At 47.7% G+C, this 24514-nt stretch overlaps 1 protein-coding gene across 3 annotated transcripts in view; it reads right to left on the bottom strand.

Annotated features, from left to right (window-relative positions):
* The window catches only part of TYW1 (tRNA-yW synthesizing protein 1 homolog), an 81317-nt gene that overhangs the window by 10579 nt on the left and 46224 nt on the right, over positions 1–24514 (bottom strand). For all 3 annotated transcript variants that reach the window (XM_025142014.3, XM_046902437.1, XM_015295937.4), the window contains exons 13-14: positions 22956–23091; positions 5893–6003 (exon numbers count right to left, since the gene is read on the bottom strand). In XM_025142014.3, the coding sequence (XP_024997782.3) occupies positions 5893–6003; positions 22956–23091 (247 nt within the window). The remainder of the gene's footprint in view (positions 1–5892; positions 6004–22955; positions 23092–24514) is intronic.

Below are 24514 nucleotides of genomic sequence, written 5' to 3'. Positions count from 1 at the left end.
GGCTCAGTGGGAGAAAGGAGCAGCTTGAGCCAGGAGCACGAAGACACCCTTCTTTCTAAAGCAAGCAGGGAAAAGACATCCACAAGCAGAAGTTGGAAGACTGAGCAGACAAAGTCACTGCTAACTTCGGGCTCTTCATTTTGAGATCTGCTGTTATTTTAGTTTGGAGATCTGATCACTTGAACGTCCTCAATCACTGATTTAAGTCTTGGTTGTGCCCTCAATTTCACTTCTGCTTTACTCCATCTCTAATTGCATTAGTGACATTCTACATCAGCTCAACAGTGCATGGCTTGCTGAAGTGTGGTTTCTCTTATTTCTGCCCTTCCTGATAAAATTAGCTGTGGGCTGACGGGGCTGGCTGGGCCTGCCCTATCACAGCACAGGTCACAAGCTTGTTAGGAAGCCTGGCTCTGCTTCCAGACAGAAGCCCAGGTCCCCTGAAATCACCACCTGCACTCCCTGGCTCCGCTGTTTTATTCCAAGCACAAAATCCCATCAAGCACGGGTCTTTACAACAGAGCACGCATGATTTTATGGATGATTCTGTTCTGCGTGCTCATGTTTTCCCTATGAGGGATGCTTCCACCTCTCCTATGTGGCATCCATGCCCATGTCTATGGCATCTGCTCCCAGGACCTCATATAGCAACATTAAAGTCAAACACACCACGTCCAGCAATTAACACAGACAGACCCTCTGCAAACACAACTGGAGTGAGGTGAACCTTGCTGCAGGGCAGACACTTAAAGAGAGTCACAAAGAAACAGATTGGTGCTGATTAGGAACGGTACAAGTTTTGGAAGCAATTACTTTCTCCCTTAAATTCACAACGGCCCTCCTCAATCAATCCACCCAAACAGGGATATTAAAGCTGTGCCGTAACTCAGGGCTGAGGCAGGAGCAGGTTGGCTGCTCACAGCAGCAGACGAGTCAGGGGAGCACTACGTAGGGAAGCACATTAATTTTTTAAGCCCGGCTCTGAAAGTCTGAAAAAGACTTTAAGTGTTCTCATATGTGAGCAGCAACTGATAGGGTATGTGCCTCTGAGGTTCAGCTCCACACAGCAGCCCTGTCCCTTGCTCATTATGCAGCCAATGATTGGAGCAGCATGAAGAACGGCTGACTTACGGAGGGGGAAGATCCTGAGGAAGCTGCAACCATGACTCATTCTTTTAATAAACTTCAGAAGATATCATTGACAAGGAAAGAAAGCGTGGTGGCAAACGGAATGACGAAGTGCTCGGGTGGCTGATTAATGCCCGTGCACCAATCAATGAAAATCAGCTTAGCAGCGCACCGAATGGAAGTGTGTCAGCTTCCAACTACCCCAACTTCCTCAAACTTGAGTTAATTAAGAGAGCTGATACCACTTAAAGGATGCGAACAGTTGATTAGGGCGGTTATGTTATATTTGCCAGTAATACATGGAGACAGCTCTTAAGACCTCAAGTATTAAAAAGAAAGCCATTCTCTCATACACCCCGGTGCTTATGCCAAATTCCCTGCGGTAGAGACATCAGTGATACTGCCTTTTAATTAGCCCTTAATACTGGTTCTTTAGCATCTTTGTCATGGCACACAGCTTTGGACAAATACCTGCAAATGCAGAGGGCTCTGGAAAGCATCTCAGATGTTCCTGGTTACGTCGGTGGGAATGCACAGCACCATGTGTGCAAGGAATTTACTGCTGCTGTAACAGAGAAGGCACAGCGCCTCCGAGCAGCCTTCCCAACTGAACTGCTGAATGAGGGAATGCATTATTACTTTTATTTGTTCTCTTTCATACTCCAAGCACACCAATTATACATGTGCTCAATTGAGGCTTCCGTGAATTAACAGCAGCAGAGTGTTGGCCGAGTGCCCCTGGACTGCAGAGCCCCAGGAGCAGGGCAGCCCTGCCCTGAGACGAACATCAAAAGCCTCAAATGACACGTCAATAGATCGCACAGCCTGCAATAAAAATGCTTATGATTCAAGCATCAGCGCTGTCCAAATTACATACACAAGCTCTCATGCATGTCTGCTCCTTGCTGGAACGGATCCGGCCTCGTCGCCTGCTCTTTGTTTTTAATAATCACTTTCAAGCTGATGTAACAAAGGACGTTAGTTTATTTGTGTCAGTTAGATGTGAAGAGCATGGATGGCAATGGTTAGTTCCGCAACGCAACCCCAACATTTATCACCAGCCCTCCAGACACACTGCACGTCCCTACAGATCTGTGCTCCAGCAGCCCATCGATCTGCACTGACCCCCTTCAGGCCCAAGGAGTGCTGCGTAAAAGCTGAGCTCTGAAATGCTGGATGCAAACTTTCCTCACGAGCCATCGCCACGCATTCTGCTTCCTATTTACTTTGGCTGCTAACCTTTATTTAAGCATGAGAGCCACCTACTGAAGCCTGGATTTGCACCAGGCTTGCCTTCGCACCTGGACTCCAAAACTTCCTCCTCGATTTCAGAAAGGCCTTTCTAGCAAAATGCAGGCTGGCCTGAAGATTGGCTTTTCAATGGAACGATGTGGCAGCTTCACTTCCACATTCAAAATTTAATCACTCACCTGTGTTTGCAATGAAGCTTGTTATCAAGCCTTGCTAGGTGCTCCAGGCACGAAAAGCGCACTGCTGCCAAGCCAAACTCCTCACACACGTCTATTAGCAACTTCTAGCTGAACCAGCAGAAACAGCAAGCTGGCTGCCTGCCTCTCTCACCCAGATGTTAATAATTAAAGCACCAGAGGCTGCTCAGCACCTATCCAAAAGCAGCCCCGTGCCTCCTGCCCCGCACGCAGTGCAGGGATGCTTGCCGACCTATAGCTTGCAGCTTGGGGAGAATGCCACGTGGCAGATGTCATGCTGGGCTTCTTTTTTTTCCAAGCCGTAATACACGGCTTGGACTTGTTTTATAGCAAGCATGAGGACAGGTGATTCTTAACTTTGTCTTCTCTCCATCTAAACACAGTCTGGAATGGCACCGAGGCTCTGAACAGCTCCTTGACAGGTGGGGCAATTGCCTACTGGCGCATGTAATTAAAAACTCATTAAAGCAGAGCTCATTTTCCTCATTATTTTAAGCACTTAAGTCATCTTTACTGTTTAAGATGACAAGAGTGAGCAGGCTGGGAGAGAGCTGTCCCTCTGGTCCTTCCTCCCAGGCATTTACTGGGTCACTTGAATTTCACAGCAAAGCCTCAGATGCCAAGAGCTGGAGCTGCAGCCCAGAGCCTCCATGTCCTTAGCCCTGCAGGACACGAGCACAGCCACAGGCACCAGGGACAGCACAGACAGGTGCTTTCAGGCAGCTGAATGCTGAGGGGAAAAAGGCTGAAGAAATTCTGCGTGTGGCACAAATGCCCTCTGCCCTGCCCAAGCACCGCAGTACAAGCAGTCCTTGAGCAGAGGACAAACCAGGCAGGCTTTTGCATTTCCCTTCTAAATACTTCTGCTCCTTTGGTTTAAGAATGCAGGTGGTAACATACTGCATGTTAAGCAAAGCCTCTGGCTCTTAGAACAGAAAGTGTGTTCTGTGATGCATGCCATTGTGAAAAGATGAGTTGCATGCTCTGGATCTTAAATACAGCCATAAACCTTGCTTAACTGCAATAGCAATGGCATGGCACTAAAACAGACTAAAGCACTAAATAAAATCGATGCGTATTTAATAACCACAGCTGATTCTTCCTTTCCTTGGGTTCTGCACACCAGCAATCACTGCTAACTTCTATTGGCTTAAGTAAGAGAATAGGGTCCCGCAGAGTTCCGCTGCTGTAAGATACTCATGTAAATGAGAACAAGAATTAAGCCCTGCAAGAATCTAAATCTCTACCCACTCCACCTCATGAGCCTCTCCGGAGCAACAGGGGATTAGCTACATTCATTTTAAATGAACGTCATTTATCTCAAGTATTTAACCAGGAAATCCCACAGAGATGAGCCTCGTCTTCTGGCAGATGCTTCACAGGACCTTGTAATGTTTGTTGTTTATTTGCTTCAAGCAGGATCTGGGCTTTGCCTTTTTCACCTATCTCGCTGGGGTGGTGAAGAAACAGAACAGATCCTAATCACACACCATTCCGATTCATTAACACTTGGCTCCTGCATGACAGCATCCCATACACAAGCCCGGGAGTGGCATCAGTATCAGGTCTGTTAAAATACAACCCAGCATCAAGTGAATTCCCCGGTCCACAAAGCCACCAAAAACATTCCTGATGTTTTTAAGGGATGTTTTTCCACCAAAAGTTGGGACAGGGAAGGCAGGCTCCCTCCCCACCACCCCCAGCCTAAGCATGGCAGATAGCAGAGAAAAGAAAAACACGTGCAGCATCCTTTGGAAAGGCCTTCCCTGAGTTCTGTGTGTTGCTGAGCTGCTGGGATTTCCAAGACACGAGACTTTCTTTGTGCCACCTGCAGAGGGCTTCCATGGCCACGGCACAACACCCGGCCAGGTGAGGAGGAAGAAACTGAGGTACGAAGGTCATAAGGGAGGACAAAGCATGAGCTGGCCAAGGTCAGCATCCTGCCAGACCCAGGGCTGGGAGAAGTCAGTCCTGTAGCACTGACAGAGCCTCCATTTAGATCCAAGCAGGGGAACACTTCCGACCACCTCGAGGAGCTTCTTCCTCACCTACTTCCCGCAGTCCTGGTGTGGTTCTGCTAGGAAAGGCTTGCAGAGAATGTTAATCTCCCCACTGCTGTCAGGCAGAGGGAAGTGGAGCCCTGCAGGCAGATGTTCGCCCTGGAGAGCGCTTGGGGGAACCTGCACTCCAACACTGATTAACTTACACCTGTTTCATTTGACTAATTAAAGCCTCTGCACACAACAGAGAGTGGAAGCAGTGCATACAGCCTCCCATCCTCTCTGCCCTCCGCAGTGAGACAGGGAGCAGACATGGGCTGGGAGGGTCCCACAGCAGCAGTTCTGCTGACAGGTTTTATTTGAGGAGCATAAACCAGTCTGATAGGCATCATAAAGCTGCGTTCTTTGTCCCAAAGTGCACTCGACGTCTTACTTTGTATTAAGCCATCAACTTCAGCAGCACGCTCAAAAAGAACACTCCATGGCGATGAGATCAAAAAAGCTGCGGGTTTTGTTTCGTAAGGAAGTCGCAGCAAACTCCAGATACTTCTTGAAAGCAGCAGAATATAAACGTTTCAAATAAGGGGAAGAAAAAAAGGAAAGAGCAAAAAGAAAGGAAAGGGAGGAAGCAATGGAGCTGCACACGGGCAGAGCGAGGTATGTGTGTAGGTCTGCAGGGGAGCTGCTGGAAGGAAACGCGGGTAATGATTCTTTGCACAACGCATTGTGATTTGTCTTCTTTATGTTCTCTATATACTAAATTGATTAATCCCAAGATAAAGCACCTCCTGCCCTCCTGTATCTCATGTGTTGCTGTTAGCAGCTCCTCCAGGCCCCAGGGCAGTATTTCTTCCTGTTTTGCACAGCCTGATCAATTCCACATCAACCAGGCAGACATTATCACCTTTCCCCCTGGCACAATTTGAGACCAGGATGGGAAGAATAATACCACCAACTATCAGATTGTCCCGGAGTATTTTGCTCATAATGCTGGTTGATATAAAAGAAGCAAGTCTAAAACTATTTATCTGTCTCTGCTTTCACGAGGAATACAAAAAAGACCCGGGGTTACGGTTCTGGTGGGCAGAAATTGATGCCTGCTGCTACAAGGCTGGTTGTGCACAACGCTGAGGACTACACCAAACACACACACAACGTGGCAGAAACCTGTCTGCCTCACGTTAAAAGCAAGAGATACGCTGCTCCCTGCACCTGAGAAGAACTGTGTTTGATCACATAGTGCTAACTCTGTGTGTGGGAAAATGGGGAGGAGAAAGGGAAAGTACTGATGGCAAAAACAGCTCCGTGCAGCTCACCTTGACCTCGATGAAGTCTGGTTTTCCGAGGGACACCAGGTCAGCGTAGGCTTTGAGCTCATCCACATTCCAAGCTTTCACCAATGTCAGCCTATAGACCGTGCGCTGTTGCTGGAAAAGTAAATAAAAAAAAAGGAAATTACATCAGCAACACCGACATAGGGATGACGGTCCCATCTCCCACACTGCTTCCAAGAGGAAAAAAAAAGAACCCATTTGTTTATTCCAAGAAGGCAGAGGGTGAAACAAAGCAGACCCAGACCTGGAGCCACCTGCCTCGCTGTCTGAAGGAGGCAGTGAGCCATGCACCTTCTGCTCTGCAGAGCCTCATCTCTCTATAGAACCCAGGCACTTCATTTCCACGGGAGCTTTTGCTTAAAGGGAAAATAACCGGGAGGTTTCTCTTTGATTTGCTTCCGCAGGCATAAAATCTCCCCGTGAGCTGCTCTGCAGCTGTTTTCTCTCCTCCAGCTGGGCTGCCTGGTTTGGCCACTGCTGGCCAGGCTGAATGAGAACAGTGAGAGCACTGCCTGATAACTCTTCCAGCACATTAGGTACAACACGGCAGAGAAAGGGCTCTCTCCTCTGGAAGCACAAAGTGACCATTGAAAATCCCAACCAGGAAGCACTGGTAATGCCCTGTGCTTACAATTTGCTGTCACACAGAGTGCAGAGCACAGAGCACAGCACCAGGAGCAAACACAGCACGAGCAGTGCTGGTGGCTACAGGAGCAGCACCATCCCTGGGCACAGCCAGCTGGGCACTGCCACTGTTTGCCACACCAGTGCGTCCTCAGGATGCCAGCAGCTTTATTCCCATGCTCAGCTCCAGACAGCACCCTGAGAACTTTTCCTTGGAGTTATTCCTTGAATTTAAGAGATTCCTTCAATTAAGAGATTCAGATGTCAGGGTGAAGCTCTTCACGGAGAGTGCTGGAACAGGCTGCCCAGAGAGGCTGTGGATGCCCCATCCCTGGAGGTGTTTAAGACCAGAATCCCTTCCAGCCCAAGCCATTCTATGATTCCATGATTCCACACATCTATCCCTTGAATTAAGAGATTCTCCCTTACCTATTGCCTGTAAGGTGCCTGTGACACAAGGTTACCCCAAGCCAACACAAGCTGAGGTAAGCATGCACACTATTTGGCTTATTCTGCTTTTTCAATGCAGAATAACAAGGTCATAATGACTACTACTTCTCATCACAAAACCTCAGACCTTTACCTGCTTGCAGAATCCCACAGGCCAGGAGCAGATCCCAAGCATTGAGCTTAAGGCTCTGTTAGAAACATACCCCAGTGCCCCTCCCCAGATCAAGTGCACATTTCCCACTGCCTGCCCCAAATCCAGCCCTGTTCTACTTCTCATCATGCCCCTGACCCACGAGCAACCTGAGAACAGCAAAGGGGGAACCCTTTGGGTGTTGGGCACAGAGAGCTCCCAATGCACCCACTGCCTGCAGCCCAATGTCCTCAAGCACTGGGAGACAAACAAAGAGAGGACTGAATTCCTGAAAGGATCCAATGGTGTTTTGAGAAAATAATTTTGTAATGCAGTGTCTTTAAGGTAAGTCTATGGAAGAGTAGCTTTAATTAAAAAACTACTGAGAGAATGATTACTGAAGGTCAATTACGTGAATTGAAACACATAGCCTCTGCTTTACATGTAGCTTATAAAAACATACTGAGAAATGAGAGGCTGCAAAAATAAATGCATCATTTACCATCTAGCAAGGAAAGGAGAAACCAGAGGGAAAATATTTAACAAGAGAACAACTGATACGTGCAGGTCCGTCAATCGCCTGATGTGATTAGGCACCCAATTAGTCGAGAAATGTCTCCCCAAAGGTCATCTCTCACTGGTAAACAAAGGCAGGCAGCAGTACACAAAGTCCCACAGCAGCAGCAGCCTTCAGAGCCCACCGACAGACCCAGCCAATAGGGCCAGCCCCAAGGATCGCGTCCCACTGCAGTCCAATGCAACACATGGTCTTCCAGGTTATTTCAGTATTGGGTTATGGATAGGACACAAGGCCCCAGGTTGTGCCAGGGGACGATGAGGTTGGATATTAGGAATAACTTATTCTCTGAAAAAGTGGTGCTGCAGTGGCACAGCTGCCCAGGGAGTGGTGGGGTCACCGTCCATGGAGGTGTTCCAAAGCCATGGAGGTGTGGCACTGAGGGATGTGGTTATGGGCACGGTGGGGTGGGCTGGGGTTGGACTTGGGGATCTCAGAGGACTTTTCCAACCTTAATGATTCTATTCGGGGATAACATTAAGAGAAGATTTCTGGATGTCTGAGTTGGGTATGTCAAGTTTCTCTTTCCAAGGAGCAAGTGGAGCAAATCCCTCCTGCTAAAGCAGAAGAGGAGTGAGTGTGACTGCCGCCACACTACTGGTGGGAGAAAAAAAACAGGACAACAGAGAGCCCTAAGGACAGGGAGCAAAGAAACACAGGAAATCTTTTGTGGGAGGTGGGGGAGAAGTGTTGCAAATCTGCTTGATCTTGATGCAGCTGGCACTCATTATTGGGTGAATGTGAAAACATACAGGTAATGGGATGCTGGAGACAGGCCCAGGCAGAAACTGGTCTCAAGTGCTGGAATTAAGCAGAAGGAATATTATTAATACACCTACGAGTAACTCCAGCAGATTAATGACACCGTCACCCCCTGTCCCTGCAGGCAGGGGAATGTGCCAACAGGACCCACAGCCCATAGGTGACCCCCCTGCGGCACTGCCTGTGGCTCAGGAGCGAGCTGCTCACATTCCCTGTCAAAACAGAGCAGAAGCAATGCATATTAAAAAATAAATAACCGCAAGGCTTTTCTACTCAAGCATGCATGAAATCAGCTTGCAGATTAACAAACACGGTTGTTAAAAAGGAAACAAATGCACTTGGTTCTTATCAGGCAATCCTGCACTTAGGGCTGTCAACGGGACCTCCCGGCATAGAGAAAGGCTTGTCAAAGAACCACAGAATTACAGAATAATATCCCAAGTTGGATGGACCCACAGAGATCACTGAATCCAAGCCCTGGCCCCAACACCACCACCCCAAACCCAAACCCTATGTCTGAGAGCACTGTCCAACCACTCCTTGAGCTCCAGCAACTCAGGGCCATGGTCCTCCAGACCCTTCCCCCATCTCCGTAGTCCTCCTCTGGAGGCTCTCTAATAGTTTCATGCTTGTTTCATACTGGCAGAAACAACAGATCAGAGGGACTGAGGGGCTAACGCTGCAAAGTAATCCTTACAAACACACAGTGCCGTTTTATTAGTGGATTATTTGTATTTGGTTGTACAATAGGGCCCCAGGAGATTCTCCTAAGCACTAAAAAAATCAAGAAATAAGAGCTTAAACCCTGAGAATTTAATGATCTAAAACACCGGGACATAAAAACAGACTGCAACACTTTCTGCCCCATGTTTCCAGGAAAAACAACTCTGATTCGGTTTAGAATAACATGTGTATAAAAGAAAGTTAATATAGCAACAAACCTTGGGAACAGGGAGAAAGCTGAGCAGCCCAACACATGGATGGCCAAGGGCTGGAGTTGGGCAGCAGACTGCTGGGGGGGCACAAAGGAAAGGGGATGGAAGAGGAAACAAGATTTGCTTGTGAAGAAACACCTGGTGCAAGAGGACCCCTCCAAGAGGGAGGGAAAGGGGCGATGGGCACAAGCTGAAGGACAGTAAATTGCACCATTGCCAGGACAGCATAACAACAGGTTCTTCCAAAGTATCTTCTGGGGAAAGGACCAAGGGCACCTTCCCAGTGAAGAATTCTGTAGTGCACAGAATGCTCCCTTTGGTCAGACACAGACTGCACAATGAAAGGGTCTGGGGTGCCAATGGGAAGCACACACAGTGCCTGAGCAGCCTCAATACAGCAGGAGCCCTACCGACCTCCCTGCAGGCTGCAGTTGAGGGGAAGGCAGATAACCAGCAGTTCAGACCTTAATGAAGAACCGGGGGCACAGGGAAAAGAGCAGCCAGGTGTGCTAAAGCAAAGCTATTCAGAGCTGGGGAAGTCAGAATAACTTGCAGAAGGTAATACAATAAAAGCTGGGAGCGCATCACAGCAGCAGTGCTGCTCTGTCCACAGCATCCTGCTGCTCTGAGCCATTATGCTAATCCAGCTGTGCAAATTGGGAGCATCCATCAGCAATTTCCAGCCTTTTCTGGTGGAGATTGCGGCCGAAGAGCGTGCTCTACAAAGAGCTGATCTGAGAGAGGGAACGCCCGTGCAACAGACTATTAAAGGATTATTATTTTTGCAGTTAGGAACCTAATGAAGCTGCAGTCCCCCTGCAAGGAAAGGCACTGGGCTGCTGGGCTCTGCTGCACAGGATCTCTGTCTCTACAAGGAGCACAGCAAGACCACAGTGAGCAGGGCATGGTGCATTTACTGCCCAGCCTGCAGCTAAGGCTGGAGGAGCTGAGTCTGCAGTCCCCTGGGAAGCCCGGGACCATTGCTGGATCTCTGCAGGAACCTACTAGGGCTCCAGGATCCCAGTGATGAGCGGTAGCCCCAAGGGGTCCGTCTTGGGACAATGGGATTGAGTACACCCTCAGCAGCACTGCTGACATTACCAAGCTGCGTGGTGCAGTTGATACAACAGAAGGAAGAGATGCCATCCAGGGGGACCTGGACAGGCTTGAAGAGTAAGAACCACGTGAATGGAAAGAGGCTCAACAAAGCCAAGCTCAGAGTGCTTACCCTTGGGTCAGGCAATGCCAGGTATGAGCACAGACTGGAAGAACTCCTTGAGGGAGCCCTTGGAGGACTTGGGGCCCAGATAGAGGAAAGACTCAGCAGTTTTACACAAATAGCCTTCACCTTCCCAAACCTCTGCACTGATTATCACAGCAGAATTCTCTAAAATACAGCAGTGTTGGACTATATGTAGTGGTTCGTCCATCAAAGGCACCGTAATACAGATTACCAACCAAGAAATACCTTCAAACAAGGAAAACATTATCATGTCCTTGGTATGACTGGCTGCCTCTCCCATACCTTTCAGACCTCATCCTGGGTGGACAGTGACAGGACAAGGGGGAACAGTCTTAAACTGAGACAGGAGAGGTTTAGGTTGGATATTAGGAGGAAGTTTTTCACCCAGAGGGTAGAACAGGTTGCCCAAGGAGGCTGTGGATGCCCCATCCCTGCAGGCATTCAAGGCCAGGCTGGATGTGGCTCTGGGCAGCCTGGTCTGGTGGTTGGCGACCCTGCGCATAGCAGGGGGTTGGAACTGGATGATCACTGTGGTCCTTTTCAACCCAGACCATTCTATAATTCCATGATTCTTTGGAGGACACACAGCAGCACACTGAGCAGGGGTACCACTACTTCTCAGTGCATTCTAAAATGATGTAGTAAATGGTCATGCTTATATAAAGGGGTCCAAAGAGATAAGCAACTAAGGCCAGCTTGGCCTTCTGTGCCATAATGAACAGCTCAGACACAGGAATGAAGAACCAACCTGGTGAAAAGCACGATTTGCCCTGTAGGCAGCTCTCAGTACCTTCTTCCCAAGCTATCCTACAAAGCACTGCTTCCCTTGAATACCAAAACAGGGCAGAAGGAACAAATTAACAGAGTTGTGGGAAGGATACTTTCGATAACAAAATAGTTCTTTAACTGGTTTCAGAGTCCAAAATCTTTTGTTTCATGCCCTGGTCCCTGTAGCACCTGTTGCCTGGGCTCAAAGCAGCGCTAAGGCCAGTAGACTGATGTGGCTCTTTTCTCCATCCTGCCCAGGGCAGTCAAGACTCAGTTGAAGCCACTGAGACCGAGGTGGTTCCCTTATCCTTTGAAACCATCCTAAAACATTCCTAGTGTTAAAAGCATTGTCTGTATGCACAGATTTTCCCTCTGGCCAAATCTCAAAGCCAAACCACCCAGCACAGCTCAGGCAGAGCCCACGAGGTGACGCCACTCCTGGCCTCCACTGTCCCAGAATATGTTAATAAAGGTTTTGCATGTCAGTTTGACAAAGTGCTCCCTTCTTGCTTCAATAACCAACAGACATTTGGGCTTTTCTTTTTTTTTTTCCTTCCCCAAATCATTTCTTTTTAATTCCCTTTTCAACATTCATCTTCTCATAGATCGAGTAACGTTATTCTTCATAAACCACCCGAGGTCCAGACCCAGGGGGAGAGGGAGAGGTGAGCATGCTGCAGGGATAGATGCTTTGTGTGCTGGGCAGGGAAGTGGCAGCAGCAGGATTTGATTCTATGGGACAGCAGGAGGTGTGGGCAAGCACCAGTGGTGCAGTGGAATCATGCAACATTCCCATTCTTACAACCTGGGTTTCCAGGGGGTGGTGGGGTCACGACAACCGTGGGGATGTGGCACTGAGCAGGGAGGCGTGGGGTTGGACTTGAGGATCTTAGTGGTCATTCCCAACCTCAGTGATCTGATGACTCAACAAGACCCTCACCTTAGCTCACGGTCACTTGAATGTGCTCTTTAAATGGCAGGGCTTAACGCTCTCCTTCTGTTTGGAAACTAATACAGAACCCCGATTTTGGTTTAGAACCCCCCAGTTTACAGCCAGACATCCAGAACACTCATATACCTCCCTTTGATACAGATGAATTTCTAGCAATAGACTCCAGACTGTACATTCAAACGCCCATCTGAATAAATCCATATTTTGCAGCTAAAGAAGCACAAGCAGCAAAACCAATATTGCTAATAGGAACACTGCTTTTCCTAACTGCAAAAAGCAGTCTTGGGGGAAAAGAAATCGTGGTGCAGGCTCCAAGCAAAAACTGCTCTTTCCCTCACCCGACTTCACAGGCCCTTATCAGGTGTCAGAAGATGAAGAGAAAGCCACTTCAAAAGCCAGCTTCAGTTTCATTAATATTTTTTATGCCCTCCAATTGAAGCCTCAACCTGCAAGCTGACTTCCCACCACGTTTTCAGAGCATCCCAGCTGGCAAGGAGCAGCAAACAGCCCAACAGCTGACGGCACGTGCCACCCCACAGTGGGACCATCCGTCCCCCAGCCACTTGCTCTGCCTCCCGTGCTCAGGTTATGCAACGCCTTGCCAGGCGAGCATGTCCTGAATAAAGATATCAAAGCAATTTTCACACTTGGAAATTACTTGTCGCAGGGATGGGATCAGGGGAAAAAAAAAAAAAATCCCTGCAGCCAAGCATTTCTTCACCATATTCAGCAACACAGATCTTTATGCATAAAACCCATGAAGGATGAAAGATCCAAAATGCAGCAAAGGGAAGGCTGAAATGGCAGCACGCCCCAGATCTCACAGCTCTCCAAAGCCTTCCAGTTCAGCCTGGAGACACTGCAGGTTCAGAGAGCCTATGAGACACGTCCTGCCTCTCCCAGCACCACCTCGCTCTGGGAGAACATCAGCAGGAAGAGACTCAGTGCCCTTGCAAGGATGGCAGATTAATCTATTATTTTTTTGGCAACTGGGACCCTCCCCTTAAATAAAGGGCTCATCCCTTCGCTTGGGCTCATCCATCACCGCACCCAGCCCTGAGCACTGCAACAAGAGGCATCCTCCTGAAGTCACATTGCAAGCACCTGTGAGCGTTCTGCCAGGCAGATTTGCACAGCAGAGGGTTTTTTTTCCTTCAAAGATTAACTCAGCTCAGAGCACAGAAGTTTTCAGCTCCCTTTCTTCAGGCTAATACCATCATTAAAGCAAAAAAGTTGAATAGTTTGTGCTGCGTAGGTATCTACTAAGACATACATTGTTGAGCATTTGCTATTAATACAGCAGTTTAAAGCAAGTCGAGGCTTTGTCTTCATTGCTAAAAAAGGTGCATTTTTACCATGGGATAATTAGTGCATGAGCTGCTGTAAAACCAGAGCAAAGCTCAGAATTCAACTTTGCTGCTCAAAAAAGGAGTGCTCCACAGCAGCACCCACCTGGGCCCAGCACCACTGCCCTGCACCTCCTTGCCCAAGCTTTCCCAACGTGACAGCTGTATGGAAACTGCTCTGAAATGCTGTATCTAACAGACACCACGTATTTCTTACCGTTCTACAGCCCTGGAAATAACAGCTCAAAAAGCTCCCGTCAGCAATACGCATTTCCCTCTTACCTTCCTGAACGAGCATCCTAAGTCACGCTGCTCTCCGTATTATTCTTCCTGTACTTGCCATCTATTGCTTGTAATCTACTTTATTGCTCCATACCTCGGTAGTAATTTCTCAGTTTTAGTTTAAAATCACTACAAATAAAGGCACGCACAGTAACAGCTTTGTTCTGAGACCTGAGAATGTATCGGAGTAAATCAGAACCATGACTGCCCCTTATCCATCTTCCACAGACTCACGTTTAATACACTTACTCTTGTAAATCACCGGTGACAATATTGCTGCAATTAATTATTGCTTTTTATCTATCTAGAGCAGTTTCAAGGAGCTACATTAAATTTATACCCAAGGAAAGGGGGAAAAAAAAAAGCAGTGCAATGTAACTTCAAATCAAACAGCATTAGAACAGACCCTATCAACTCAGCAAAAACCACGTGGAGGTCGCTGTGTAGCAGACCACAAAGCCTGCGCTATTTCATTGCCTTGGGGGAGGAGGATGCTTAGCACTGAATGGGCAGAGAAAGTATTAGTATGAGGTGATGCCACTGCCTTTAAAAGGCCAAAAGCCAGGAGGTTGGCAGGGGCTGTTCTCTGGAAGTGCAGTGCTGCAGTGGCACAGCTGCCCAGGGAGCAGTTGGGTCAACAGCCCTGGAGCTGCTCCGGAGTCATGGGGATGTGGCACTGAGGGACATGGTTATGGGCACAGTGGGATGGGTCGATGGTTGGACTTAGGGATCTTAGAGACCCAGCCTTAATGATTCAGTGACTCTATTAGGCATTCAGCCCCTGTGGCAGGGAAGGGCTGGAGCTGCTCCACACCTTCACATGGCCCCCAAAGAGTTGCGTGTCCCACCTATAGCTCCATGCTGCCATGTCTGTCCCTCTGCCCCTGCAATGCACAGCACCAGCTTGGAGCTGCTCTGTGCAGGATGGATGGCCCCAGCCAGGCACTGCTTTGAGCATCGCCCCTAAACACAGCTGCAGTGCTGGGGGCTGAGAGAAGGGTGATACTAAAGCAGACTACAGGCAAGGAGGAAGGAGAAGAGACAAGAAGGGGAAATTGGCTTTGAGCAGCAATGCGCACAATGTCTTAACACAGAAAGAACTTAAGGAAAAAGCCTGAATGGCACTGATCTGCATAAAGTAAGTGAGGGAGAAGAGCAGTTTAAAAAGAGGCCAACTTCAGCCAAATGCTTCTGGCTAAAGAAGGTACTGAACATTCACCAGCATGTGGATCCAATGGAGGAACCCAATCTCCCCATGGCAGTTACCAGGTGCTCCATACTTTTAAACCATCCCAGCAGTTACTTATACACTCAGATGCTTCATTATGGACCTCCGTGGTGTGAAATCTCAACCAGAAAAACAACATCCCCTGTCATTTTGCAGGGCTCCAACAGAAAGCTCATCAAAAATCAGTGCTTTTCGCTCAGCAATGGGGGATGCAGGCAAGGAGAACTAAGTGCATGCTAACAGATCCCATCACAACCATGGCTTAAGTTGAAAGATGCAGGATAATGAAAACTAGAGGGCACTGTGGCTGTAAAGTGAAGAGAGAACTCATGACATGGATGCTGGCTATCTCTAAACAACAAACCAGCAATGCAGCTTGGAGGAGTGATGAAAGCAGAGATTCATCTGCCATAAAGCAGGACCTCATTAAAAACCACTCTCGCTGTCTGTGAAGCAAAGGGTTACATTTCTCTTTGGGGTTTTGCCCAAATAAACTAAAAATAAAAGTGAAAGCCCCAGCACAATTTGTGGAAGATTCTGCCCACTCCATTGGACAAATAACACAAGTGAGGAGCCTGAAGAACTGCTCTTACTGGGGAAGCATTCTTTGCAAGAAAGGAATCTTGTACAGCCTTAACTCAGGGGTTTACAACCTAAAGTAACAAATGCAATGCAAAGGTAAGCAGGCCCTCAGCATGTCAGCTGCCCATTCCATTAGAACTCTGTGTCCTATTAGCAGGAGATGGGGCTGACAGCGCTCCTGCCTGGTGCTGGGGCACAGCAGTGCCAGAAGTGAGATGAGGATCACTCTGCACAGCTAAACTCCAGGAAAAGTTGTGGAATATAGCCACTGCAGAGCAGACGGTGGTACATCAACTCTTCAGTCCCAGCCCTATCCACTTCCAACCCAACGAAGCTGCTCCAGGCTCACAGCCAACATCATGGTGCACACCACCAGGCCTGCAACCAGCAGGGCATGCACCCTTCCTACTTGCAAAGGGGCTGTCCCTGCTGCTCTGTGCAGCACCTCAGTGCCTCTGCCACCAGGTACACGTGCACAAGGCATCATGCAAAGCTCTCATGTGCCCCTGTGCATTGCCCTGCTGCCCCCAGTTCACCTGGAGTGCAGTACAGCTACATCACATCTGCACATCAGCTGCCCTCACACAGCTGCACCAGAAGCAGCACGTGGAAATGTAGAACTTAGAGAAGATTCAGAAGGATTTCCTCAGCTGGCAGGAGCAGCATGGAGAGGAAAGAGAACACTTTATGCAGCCGAAGCTATCCAAAGTCACACCAAATCGGGGCCCTGCTGCACAGCCCATTGCTGCAAAGCAGAAGGGGAGCAGCTAACTGCACATACCTGCCCAAATGCATGCCTTAGGCACAAGGTACCACCTCTTGTAAGCACCCTCTCCTCACCTGTTTTCTGGTTTTAGAGCTTAAACAGTCCAGGATGATTTACAGTGTATCTCATAGCAGATCCTTCAAACAGATTAAGGATTAGCCAAGAGCTATTCTGGGATAACAACAAAGGGAGACCCCTCCTACATTATTCAGTACAGCAATGGCATCTATTGCAGTATGAAAAGGTTGAACTGAAAGGTTTGAAGGAAGCCAAGTTTGCCCATCACAAAGGCCTTCTCTGCATGAGAAATGAGAAATAAATCACCTTTGATTTGCCAATTTGCTTTGACCTTTTACTAATTACCAGCCTTCTGTATTTAAGGATGTACAAGACAATAAATCCCAGAAACTTATCTGAAAGGCACTCCAGCAACTCATAGCAGCTTCAGAAGACTCTGACTCCATGTGGTGTAATTTCCTCATTTCTTACATTGGCAAGTCTAACAGCACTTTTGTCCAAGGAGAAAACACAGAACTTGGCTCTCAAGTACACAGCCTGCAAGTCAACAAGGCTCGGTAGGGGTGATGTCAGCAGCAATGGAATAAGGGATGGGGCACAATAAGGGTGGGTTGGGAGGTCACAGACAGTGACAGTGTTACACCTACCTGCCAGGATCCTGCCCTAAAAGAGAAGTGGAGGACCTATCATAGCTAACTCCTTTGGAGAGGATTTCTCAGCCCTCCAAAGCAATCTGCCCCCCTGGTTGGGTTCACCTTGCTGGGGCTCAGTGCTCTGTTCCCATAGAACCTATTTTCTCATTGGCATCAATTTTACACTCACCCTGAGAAGACAGATCAGTCTTGCAGGTGCTTTGTCAACTCATCCCTCCCCAAAACATCAAATGAGTGGATTCACTGTCCCAAATGAACACTTGTGATCTCAGTCACCTCGCTGGAACCATTGATAGGCAATCAGTGGGGAGAAGAATTCAGCAGAACGAAGCATTACACAATGCTCCACGCAACCCCAACCCATGGCATTTGGCCCAGCTACTTCAACTTTATGGGCTGAAATAAAAAAGTGCTTTAAAATAAACTGCAGATATAACTTTATTTTGTCTAGATGCCACGAGCAGAATTTTATACGTGTTCTCTCCTTCTTAAGATCGCACAAACACACACACACACACACACACACGCTGCTCCTCCCCAGAGTGCTTTAAACGAGCACTACTCCACTCCACAAGCAGAGGATGAAGAAGTGAAATGTCATCCCCAGGGGCACGGAGGCTGCCAGGGCAGTGCTGGCTCCCAGAGTCAAGCCCTGCAGAACAGAGCATCACCTCCACCAGAATCCTTTGAAAACCCAGTGTCCAGCTCTCCTGCAGCCTCTAGGAGGTGTCTCAAGGCAAAAGAAAGATCACGTCTAATTAAGGGTAGGAACTGTGAATGCATCTAAATGAGAGGGTTAGCGGCAGAAGAGGCGAGCTGTAGCCCCTCTGAAGCTCTTGCTATCCCTGGTAAGGAAGGAGCAGCCAAGCCAGGAGGGGCTGACGGGGAGGAAGGACAGATTGTACAGGGAAACAGCAGGGTCACTGCCCCTGGAGGTGTTCAGGAACTGTGGAGATGAAACACTGAGAGACGTGGTCAGTAGGTCAACAGTTGAACCAGATGACCCTGGAGGTCCTTCCCAACCTTAGTGATTCCATCACAAGGCCCTGCAGCAGTGGGATAGCAGATTGTGCTCCTGCCTTGAGGCACCTTGCTTCCTCAACCAGACTCATCCTCTCCTTCATAGGACACTGTAAAGCAACTTCAAAAATCATATCATTTTGATGATGGAGTGTGTTTATGAACATTTTCCCCTTTTCTTGCCTGCAAGCAAACTAAGAGATACTGGAGCAGACAGCAGAAGAAAGATTGCACTCCCTGTGATGCCAAGAATCTTGCTGAAGCCTCATTTAGACTGCTGCTTGCTTTGAGCTAAGCTGAAAGGAGGTGATGTATTTCAGACACCATAACTTAATATTAACATTGTACCTTCGTAACACTCATTTCAAAAGGCTTCCACCAGAAGTCTCATTAGCAAAACCATTAAAACAGGCGCACAGCTGGTGGAGAGCATTTACTGTGCAGAAGAGTCAAATTCTTCTAAATTTATAGTGGTAAAATTGATTACTGATTCTAACATCTGTTGCAGATTTTGCATTTAAATTCCTCTTTGAAGTCACCCAGCTCACACACCAGACTGGGCTCTACAAACCAGTTCCCCTTCCCACTAGCCACAGATAATCTCTATGCAAATCAAACATACCCTTGCCATAAAGCAATCATTACCGCCATGTATTATACAACAAGCCCTACAACATGCAACATCACAAAGACATAACTCAATGTATTTATGCTATGCTTGCAATCACGTAGAAGCCAAGGGGAGCTCTGAAGGAAGGATCATATTAGAAAAGACAAGCAAAGTAAACAGCACCAGATACAAGCCTGAAACATTTGAACGTGCAACTTGGTGTCATCACCCCGAAGTGGAAAAGGAATGACTTGTCAGCAACGTGCAGAACTGGAAGTCAGCAACATGAGATGTTTTATGTTTTGTGCTTTCTGTACCACCTCTGGGGAAGGAGCACACAGCCACAGGCACCAAAATCCACGGGAGGGCAATGTGCTGCCAGGTGTGTGATCCGCAGGGAGAATTAGAGCTACAAAACTGTCTTTTGTCGGTCCTTTTTTAATAGGGGGAAGAAAAAGCTTTGCTACACCTCACTCATGACCCTGTTTTTCTATGAAATCTTAATTCTCCTGAAGAAGAAAAAAAAGCGACGGCATTGTTTTATCCAAGATCTAAGGCAAGAACAGCGTATGATGTATAAAGACAAGTCTGTAGCTGACCTCCAGAAAGTGCCAATAAGCCAATTCTTTTGTTCTACCTGTGACCCTCCTGGAAGGACAGGAAGGATAAGGTTCTGCTTCGTCATCACATCCTGCAGTGCCATAACATCTATTAACCTGAAGGGGGTTTTTTATCCCCACCCCCACCCCCATTTGCTTTGTGCATGGCTCCGATCTGTTTAGAGAACATTGGCACCTGTCCTCTGAAAGTTAAAGCAGCTCAGCAGTGCCCACTTGGTGTCTGGCAGCACAGCAAGTACTTGAGGTACACTGCACCGAGCAGACAGGACAGGATTCATCACGATTAAGTCAAAAAGACACAGACAGAGGAGGTGACACCACATCAAGGTTGGGAGAGTGCTCATCCAGGTGCCCACAGGAGCAGACCCCAGCACCAAGATCCAGGCTTTCCTTCAGGAGTTACCTTACTTCTCAGCCACATGGAAGCTAAGAGCATGTTGCAGAGTAATGCTGAGCCACAAACAGGGCATGCTCTGCTGGTATGCCCAACACCATCTTTTCTCCAGTTGTTTTCAGTGTGCTCACGTAGAAACCTGGAGGTGCTTCTGCAACCCAGGGTCACTCCATCTCCACGTGGTGTACCAGCAGCAGGGCATTTGTCTCAGTCACCAGCCCTGCTGCTTGGGATAACACCTGTGATTGATAGGCAACACACACCGCCGCTTCCACGCCTTGCTCAACCTGCTCTAATAACACCAAGGGAAACAGAGCACAAAGTCAAAAAAGCAAAGCAGCAGGCTTATGGTCCATTTATCAGAGCCCACAGTGTCAGCTCCTTATTCTCATCCTAAGGCAGTACATTTGGTTAATGGCATCTCTGGGGGAAAAAAAAACCATCAGCTTGATAAGAAAACTCCAGGGTATGGAAATATCGTTCCTCCCTCTTGAGCTTCTGAACCCTTGCTCTCAATTAGCACTTATTCCTCATTTGGATACAGCGTTATGAAGAAACAAAGGCTGGAAGAAATGCCTTTCGACACCAGAATACACCTCTCTGATCTGCAGGAGAATAAGTACTCACATCCCCAGTGCCTCCTCCAATGGCTCGTCCATCACACCACGGCACCTCACGCTTGTTCTGATGAACTCAGAGCTGCCAGGGGACAACTCTGAGACTCTCAAACACAGAGTGTGCCCTTTCCAGACACTAAGTTGCACAGAGCATCCTTCTTTTTCCTCTCAACTTCATCTGGAGGGCGGAAGATGCCCGATGAGAAGCAAACAGAGCCTTCTGGGAGCCTACCTGCTGCTTAACAGATTCCTCTCTCGGGAAACATTTCTCAGCACAGAAAAGCCAACACAAGACCATCTCAGCAAGATCAGGGAACGAGGACAGTGTTTCTTGTATTTGCTACAGAAAGAAAAATCATAAAAGTGGGCTTTTCTTCCTGAACGTGCCGTGCAAACACCACAGCAGCCATCACCAGCACGCTGCTGGGGAAGCACACCAGCAGCAATTCACTGCCATCTCTGAGTGCAGGTCCTGCAGCACCACGCACAGCCCCACACCAGCACTGCCAGCACAGCAAGGCACAGCTTCTATTCTTTTAAATGCGCCCGGATCAAGCCTGTGATTCTTACTAGCACTGACTCATATCAGCTGCAATGCCAGCTTGTCTCAGTCCAGGAAGAATTACATTGAACAAAGCTGTTGTTTGGGGTTTGTTTTTTTTGTCAGGCTATATGAAAATACTGGGCTTGTATTTTGTTCCCAGATGCATTAACATCACTTTCCCCCACACAGTGCACTTCACCATCCACTCAGAAGCAGAAGCTGTCTTGGGAACAGCAGCCAATGCATCAGCTCTCAGCACCCCTCACCCATCACAGTCCTACAGAAGGGTGCTCAACAGCACACACGTGAACACAGGGCAGCACACTGTGGAGGAAAACAGTTGCTTCTGCCTCCAAGCAACTTGAGATGATTGCTGTGTGCCAAGCAACACTGAAGGACAAACTTACAAACAGCAGCTTCTTGCTGCTGCCTCTGTTTAATGATGCAACGTGCAGCTGAACTGGGGCTGGCAGAACGGTGTACTGTCCACTGGAGCAACTAATAGTTGGCTCCTGTGTTATCAGTGCTTCAAGGACCCTTCCAAGAGCAGTTGCTTTTAGGACAGAACACACCTGGTAGCTGAGCTGCTTTTTATCTCCTCTTCACCTTGACCAGAGTATTTTTAGCTGTTTGGACTGACTTGCCAATACATTCACCTTCAGTTCTTCCCTAGGAAGTCTCTGCCAACACACAGCAAGGAATGAACCATCTCTACTAAGGGTCAAGAGAGGTGGGAGAGAAGTGATGTGCAAAATCAGCTTCCCAAAAGTCTTCAACATTTTTGCTCTTGGTATTTCAGCACCTCTGCTTTTTCCACAGCCTCCTCCACAGAGAGCTTAATTGGGTTTATACCCAATCCCAGCCAGCTAAGAATTTGGCTTAAGATTGGGTTCAACAAGATCAGCTGGTACCTACAAACATGTTGATAAACCTACGTGCCTTTGCAGAAGTGTCACTCAGTTACATTGAGTGTTCAGGTTCTCCTAACATAATTTGGCAGAAAATGGCCCAACGTAGTCAGCTCAGAAGGTAGAAAATTTAATTCAGCTGAAACAGTCTCTCTCATCAGATCATCTCAGCAGGAACACACAAACTTCTGCCAAAACAGTAAAGAGAAGTGCTTGTTCCATCAGAGCACAGTATCAGTAACCAGGAGAGGGAATGCACATTCATAAAGTACTTCTACTTCATGTGATGCTGGGACCGTGAGTGACTCATTACTTACAACTTAAACCTGTAACATGGTGGACTGAATTGTGAGCCAATAGCAGCAGATGGTAGCCCATGCCTTCAGGGCACCAGCTGGCTCTCAGGCAGACACAAAGTGCTTGCAGTGCAAAGGGATACCATCACAACTATGCTCAAAGCCATTGGCCTGACAAAACCTTCCAGAAGTAAGCAGAAGCACTGAGCTGTATGTAGCAGGAGGGCAACCAGAGCCTTCATCTCCAGCACGCACATTTTCACCTCCTTTATGTACCTCAATTTTAAGGGAACCTATGAGAACCAGAACACATGGATTTCTGACCTCCCAGGCATCTCTGAATCTCCAGGCTTTATTCGGCAGCCTGCCTTCAGTATCAGTTTCATTAGGAGATCTATTATCTTATAACCTCCTCATCTCCCATCCTATAGTCTTACCTTACATTCATGTCTTATGCTTATTCCACAGCCATCCTTTTAAACTCACAGCAAAGTTTACTGGCCCATTTGACACACACTGCTCTCCCAGTGATGAAAATGTCTTCTCTCACAGGAAACTAATGGAGCTTGCTGAATTCTTATGTGTTTTGTACATAAGATAGATAACATGCTCCCAGCACATCCAGGGCCCACTCTGCAGTCCACCTTTAGCCATTCTACTTTTGGCTGAGAAGGTAACATGCGAAAGGAGGGGAAAAAGAAAATATTCATAACCAGGTACCTTTTCAGACAAGGCCTTTAAGCTGTCCAGGAACCTCTGCCAGAAATCTTTGAAGAGGGGTCTGTCGATTCTCTTCAGGCTCTCCTTGGTGCTGGCATCCACACTGACATACAGCTGTGTGACGGGCTCCAAGTTCCTTGGTAAGAGAAAGGAGAAGGAGATGATTATTTTCTGACATTACTGATAACCGATTTTTTACCTTTTTTTTCTTTTTCTATTTCTTTTTTAAGCCCCTGGGGTCAGAAATCATGACGGCTCAGCCCATTCCAAGCCATGTTGTTCTCCTGGCCCATGGACAAATAAACTCGTCCAGCAGAAAGGCAACCTTAAATCATCCCAGTTCCATTGCTGCGCATGACGAACTGACTTGATCTGCAGTCGGCTTCATCTGCCAAATAAGTTTTTTGAAGGAAGATCAAAAGGTGTTTAAAAACATAAAACAAATTCCACATGGTGCTCTCCTTCTACTTCCAGCACTCTCTTTTCGTATCAACAGTGTCCAGACACACAGTGCTGGTGAATGCAGCATCTGCAAGCCCAGCACAGATGGAACCGTCTCTGTTGTGCAAAGAATGTGGGTCAAAGCCCAACCCACCCCCCAGACCCAAGGGTAGAAAGGAGAACAAGCAATGCTGAGGTCTGTTAGCAAAGGGATAACGAAGGGCAAAAAAAAAGGGACAAACTAAAGCAATCTCCTCTGCCAAACAGAGCTGATAAAGGCTGTGGTGTAACACATTCGTTCCTCACCATCCAGAGGGAGAGGAGATGACAGCCTCCAGATTGTGCCCCATGACTCTGCTTCACAGCAGGTTTAGGACAACATTTTGTAAGTGCTTTTTGTGAAGGCTGCTAATGAGCAGGCTATAGTCCCAAGCTGATTTGGTTCTTCAGAAGATAAGAAATTAGCAGCTATTGTTCAGCTGCCAAACAATGCCACCCACAAACACACCAAATCCTCCCCTGTCCCCAGAAGTGAGGAGATGACAAGAACTGCCCAGAATGACACTGAACAAAGCTGCTGGCAGCGACCAAACCCAACCACTCAACGTGAATACTCAAACAACCCATCTAAATGTACCTCCTCAGTACGTACTTAGACAGAGGACAGCTCAGAACAAATGTGACATTTTGGCTTAAAAACTCATTTTGTCAACACATGAGTCCAGCCTAGCAGCTCCAAAACAGCCAAGTGTTGTAGCTGTAAGAGGACTGAAGCATTAAAGCACAAAGAACATGGCCAAAACGCTCTTCTTCCCTTAATGTGGGAATGGTCTAATTAAAAGAAACCCAACTGAAGAAGTGCAGCAATCAGTACAATAGGAAAGGTGTGATGACAAAAGGAGCAGTGCAACAGAAAGGTACCATAAAGGAAGGGAAGATTACTCCTCTGTATCAGAAGATTCTAGGTTCACAGGGGAAAGCCTCACCAAGAAAGGATCACCAACAAGAGATCCTTCCCCAGTGGCAGTCAGCTCTTAAATGGGATCTAAGAGAGGTGCAGCCAGGCTCCATCCCTTCCTGTCTCATTGGTGAATTGCTTTCACCTGTGCTCTCAGGGC

The sequence above is a fragment of the Gallus gallus genome, chromosome 19 (genome assembly GCF_016699485.2).
Source record: "Gallus gallus isolate bGalGal1 chromosome 19, bGalGal1.mat.broiler.GRCg7b, whole genome shotgun sequence".
NCBI classification, from domain to species: Eukaryota; Metazoa; Chordata; class Aves; order Galliformes; family Phasianidae; genus Gallus; species Gallus gallus.
Note: the sequence above shows the minus strand (reverse complement) of the source record. Positions and strands in the feature narration are given on the sequence as shown.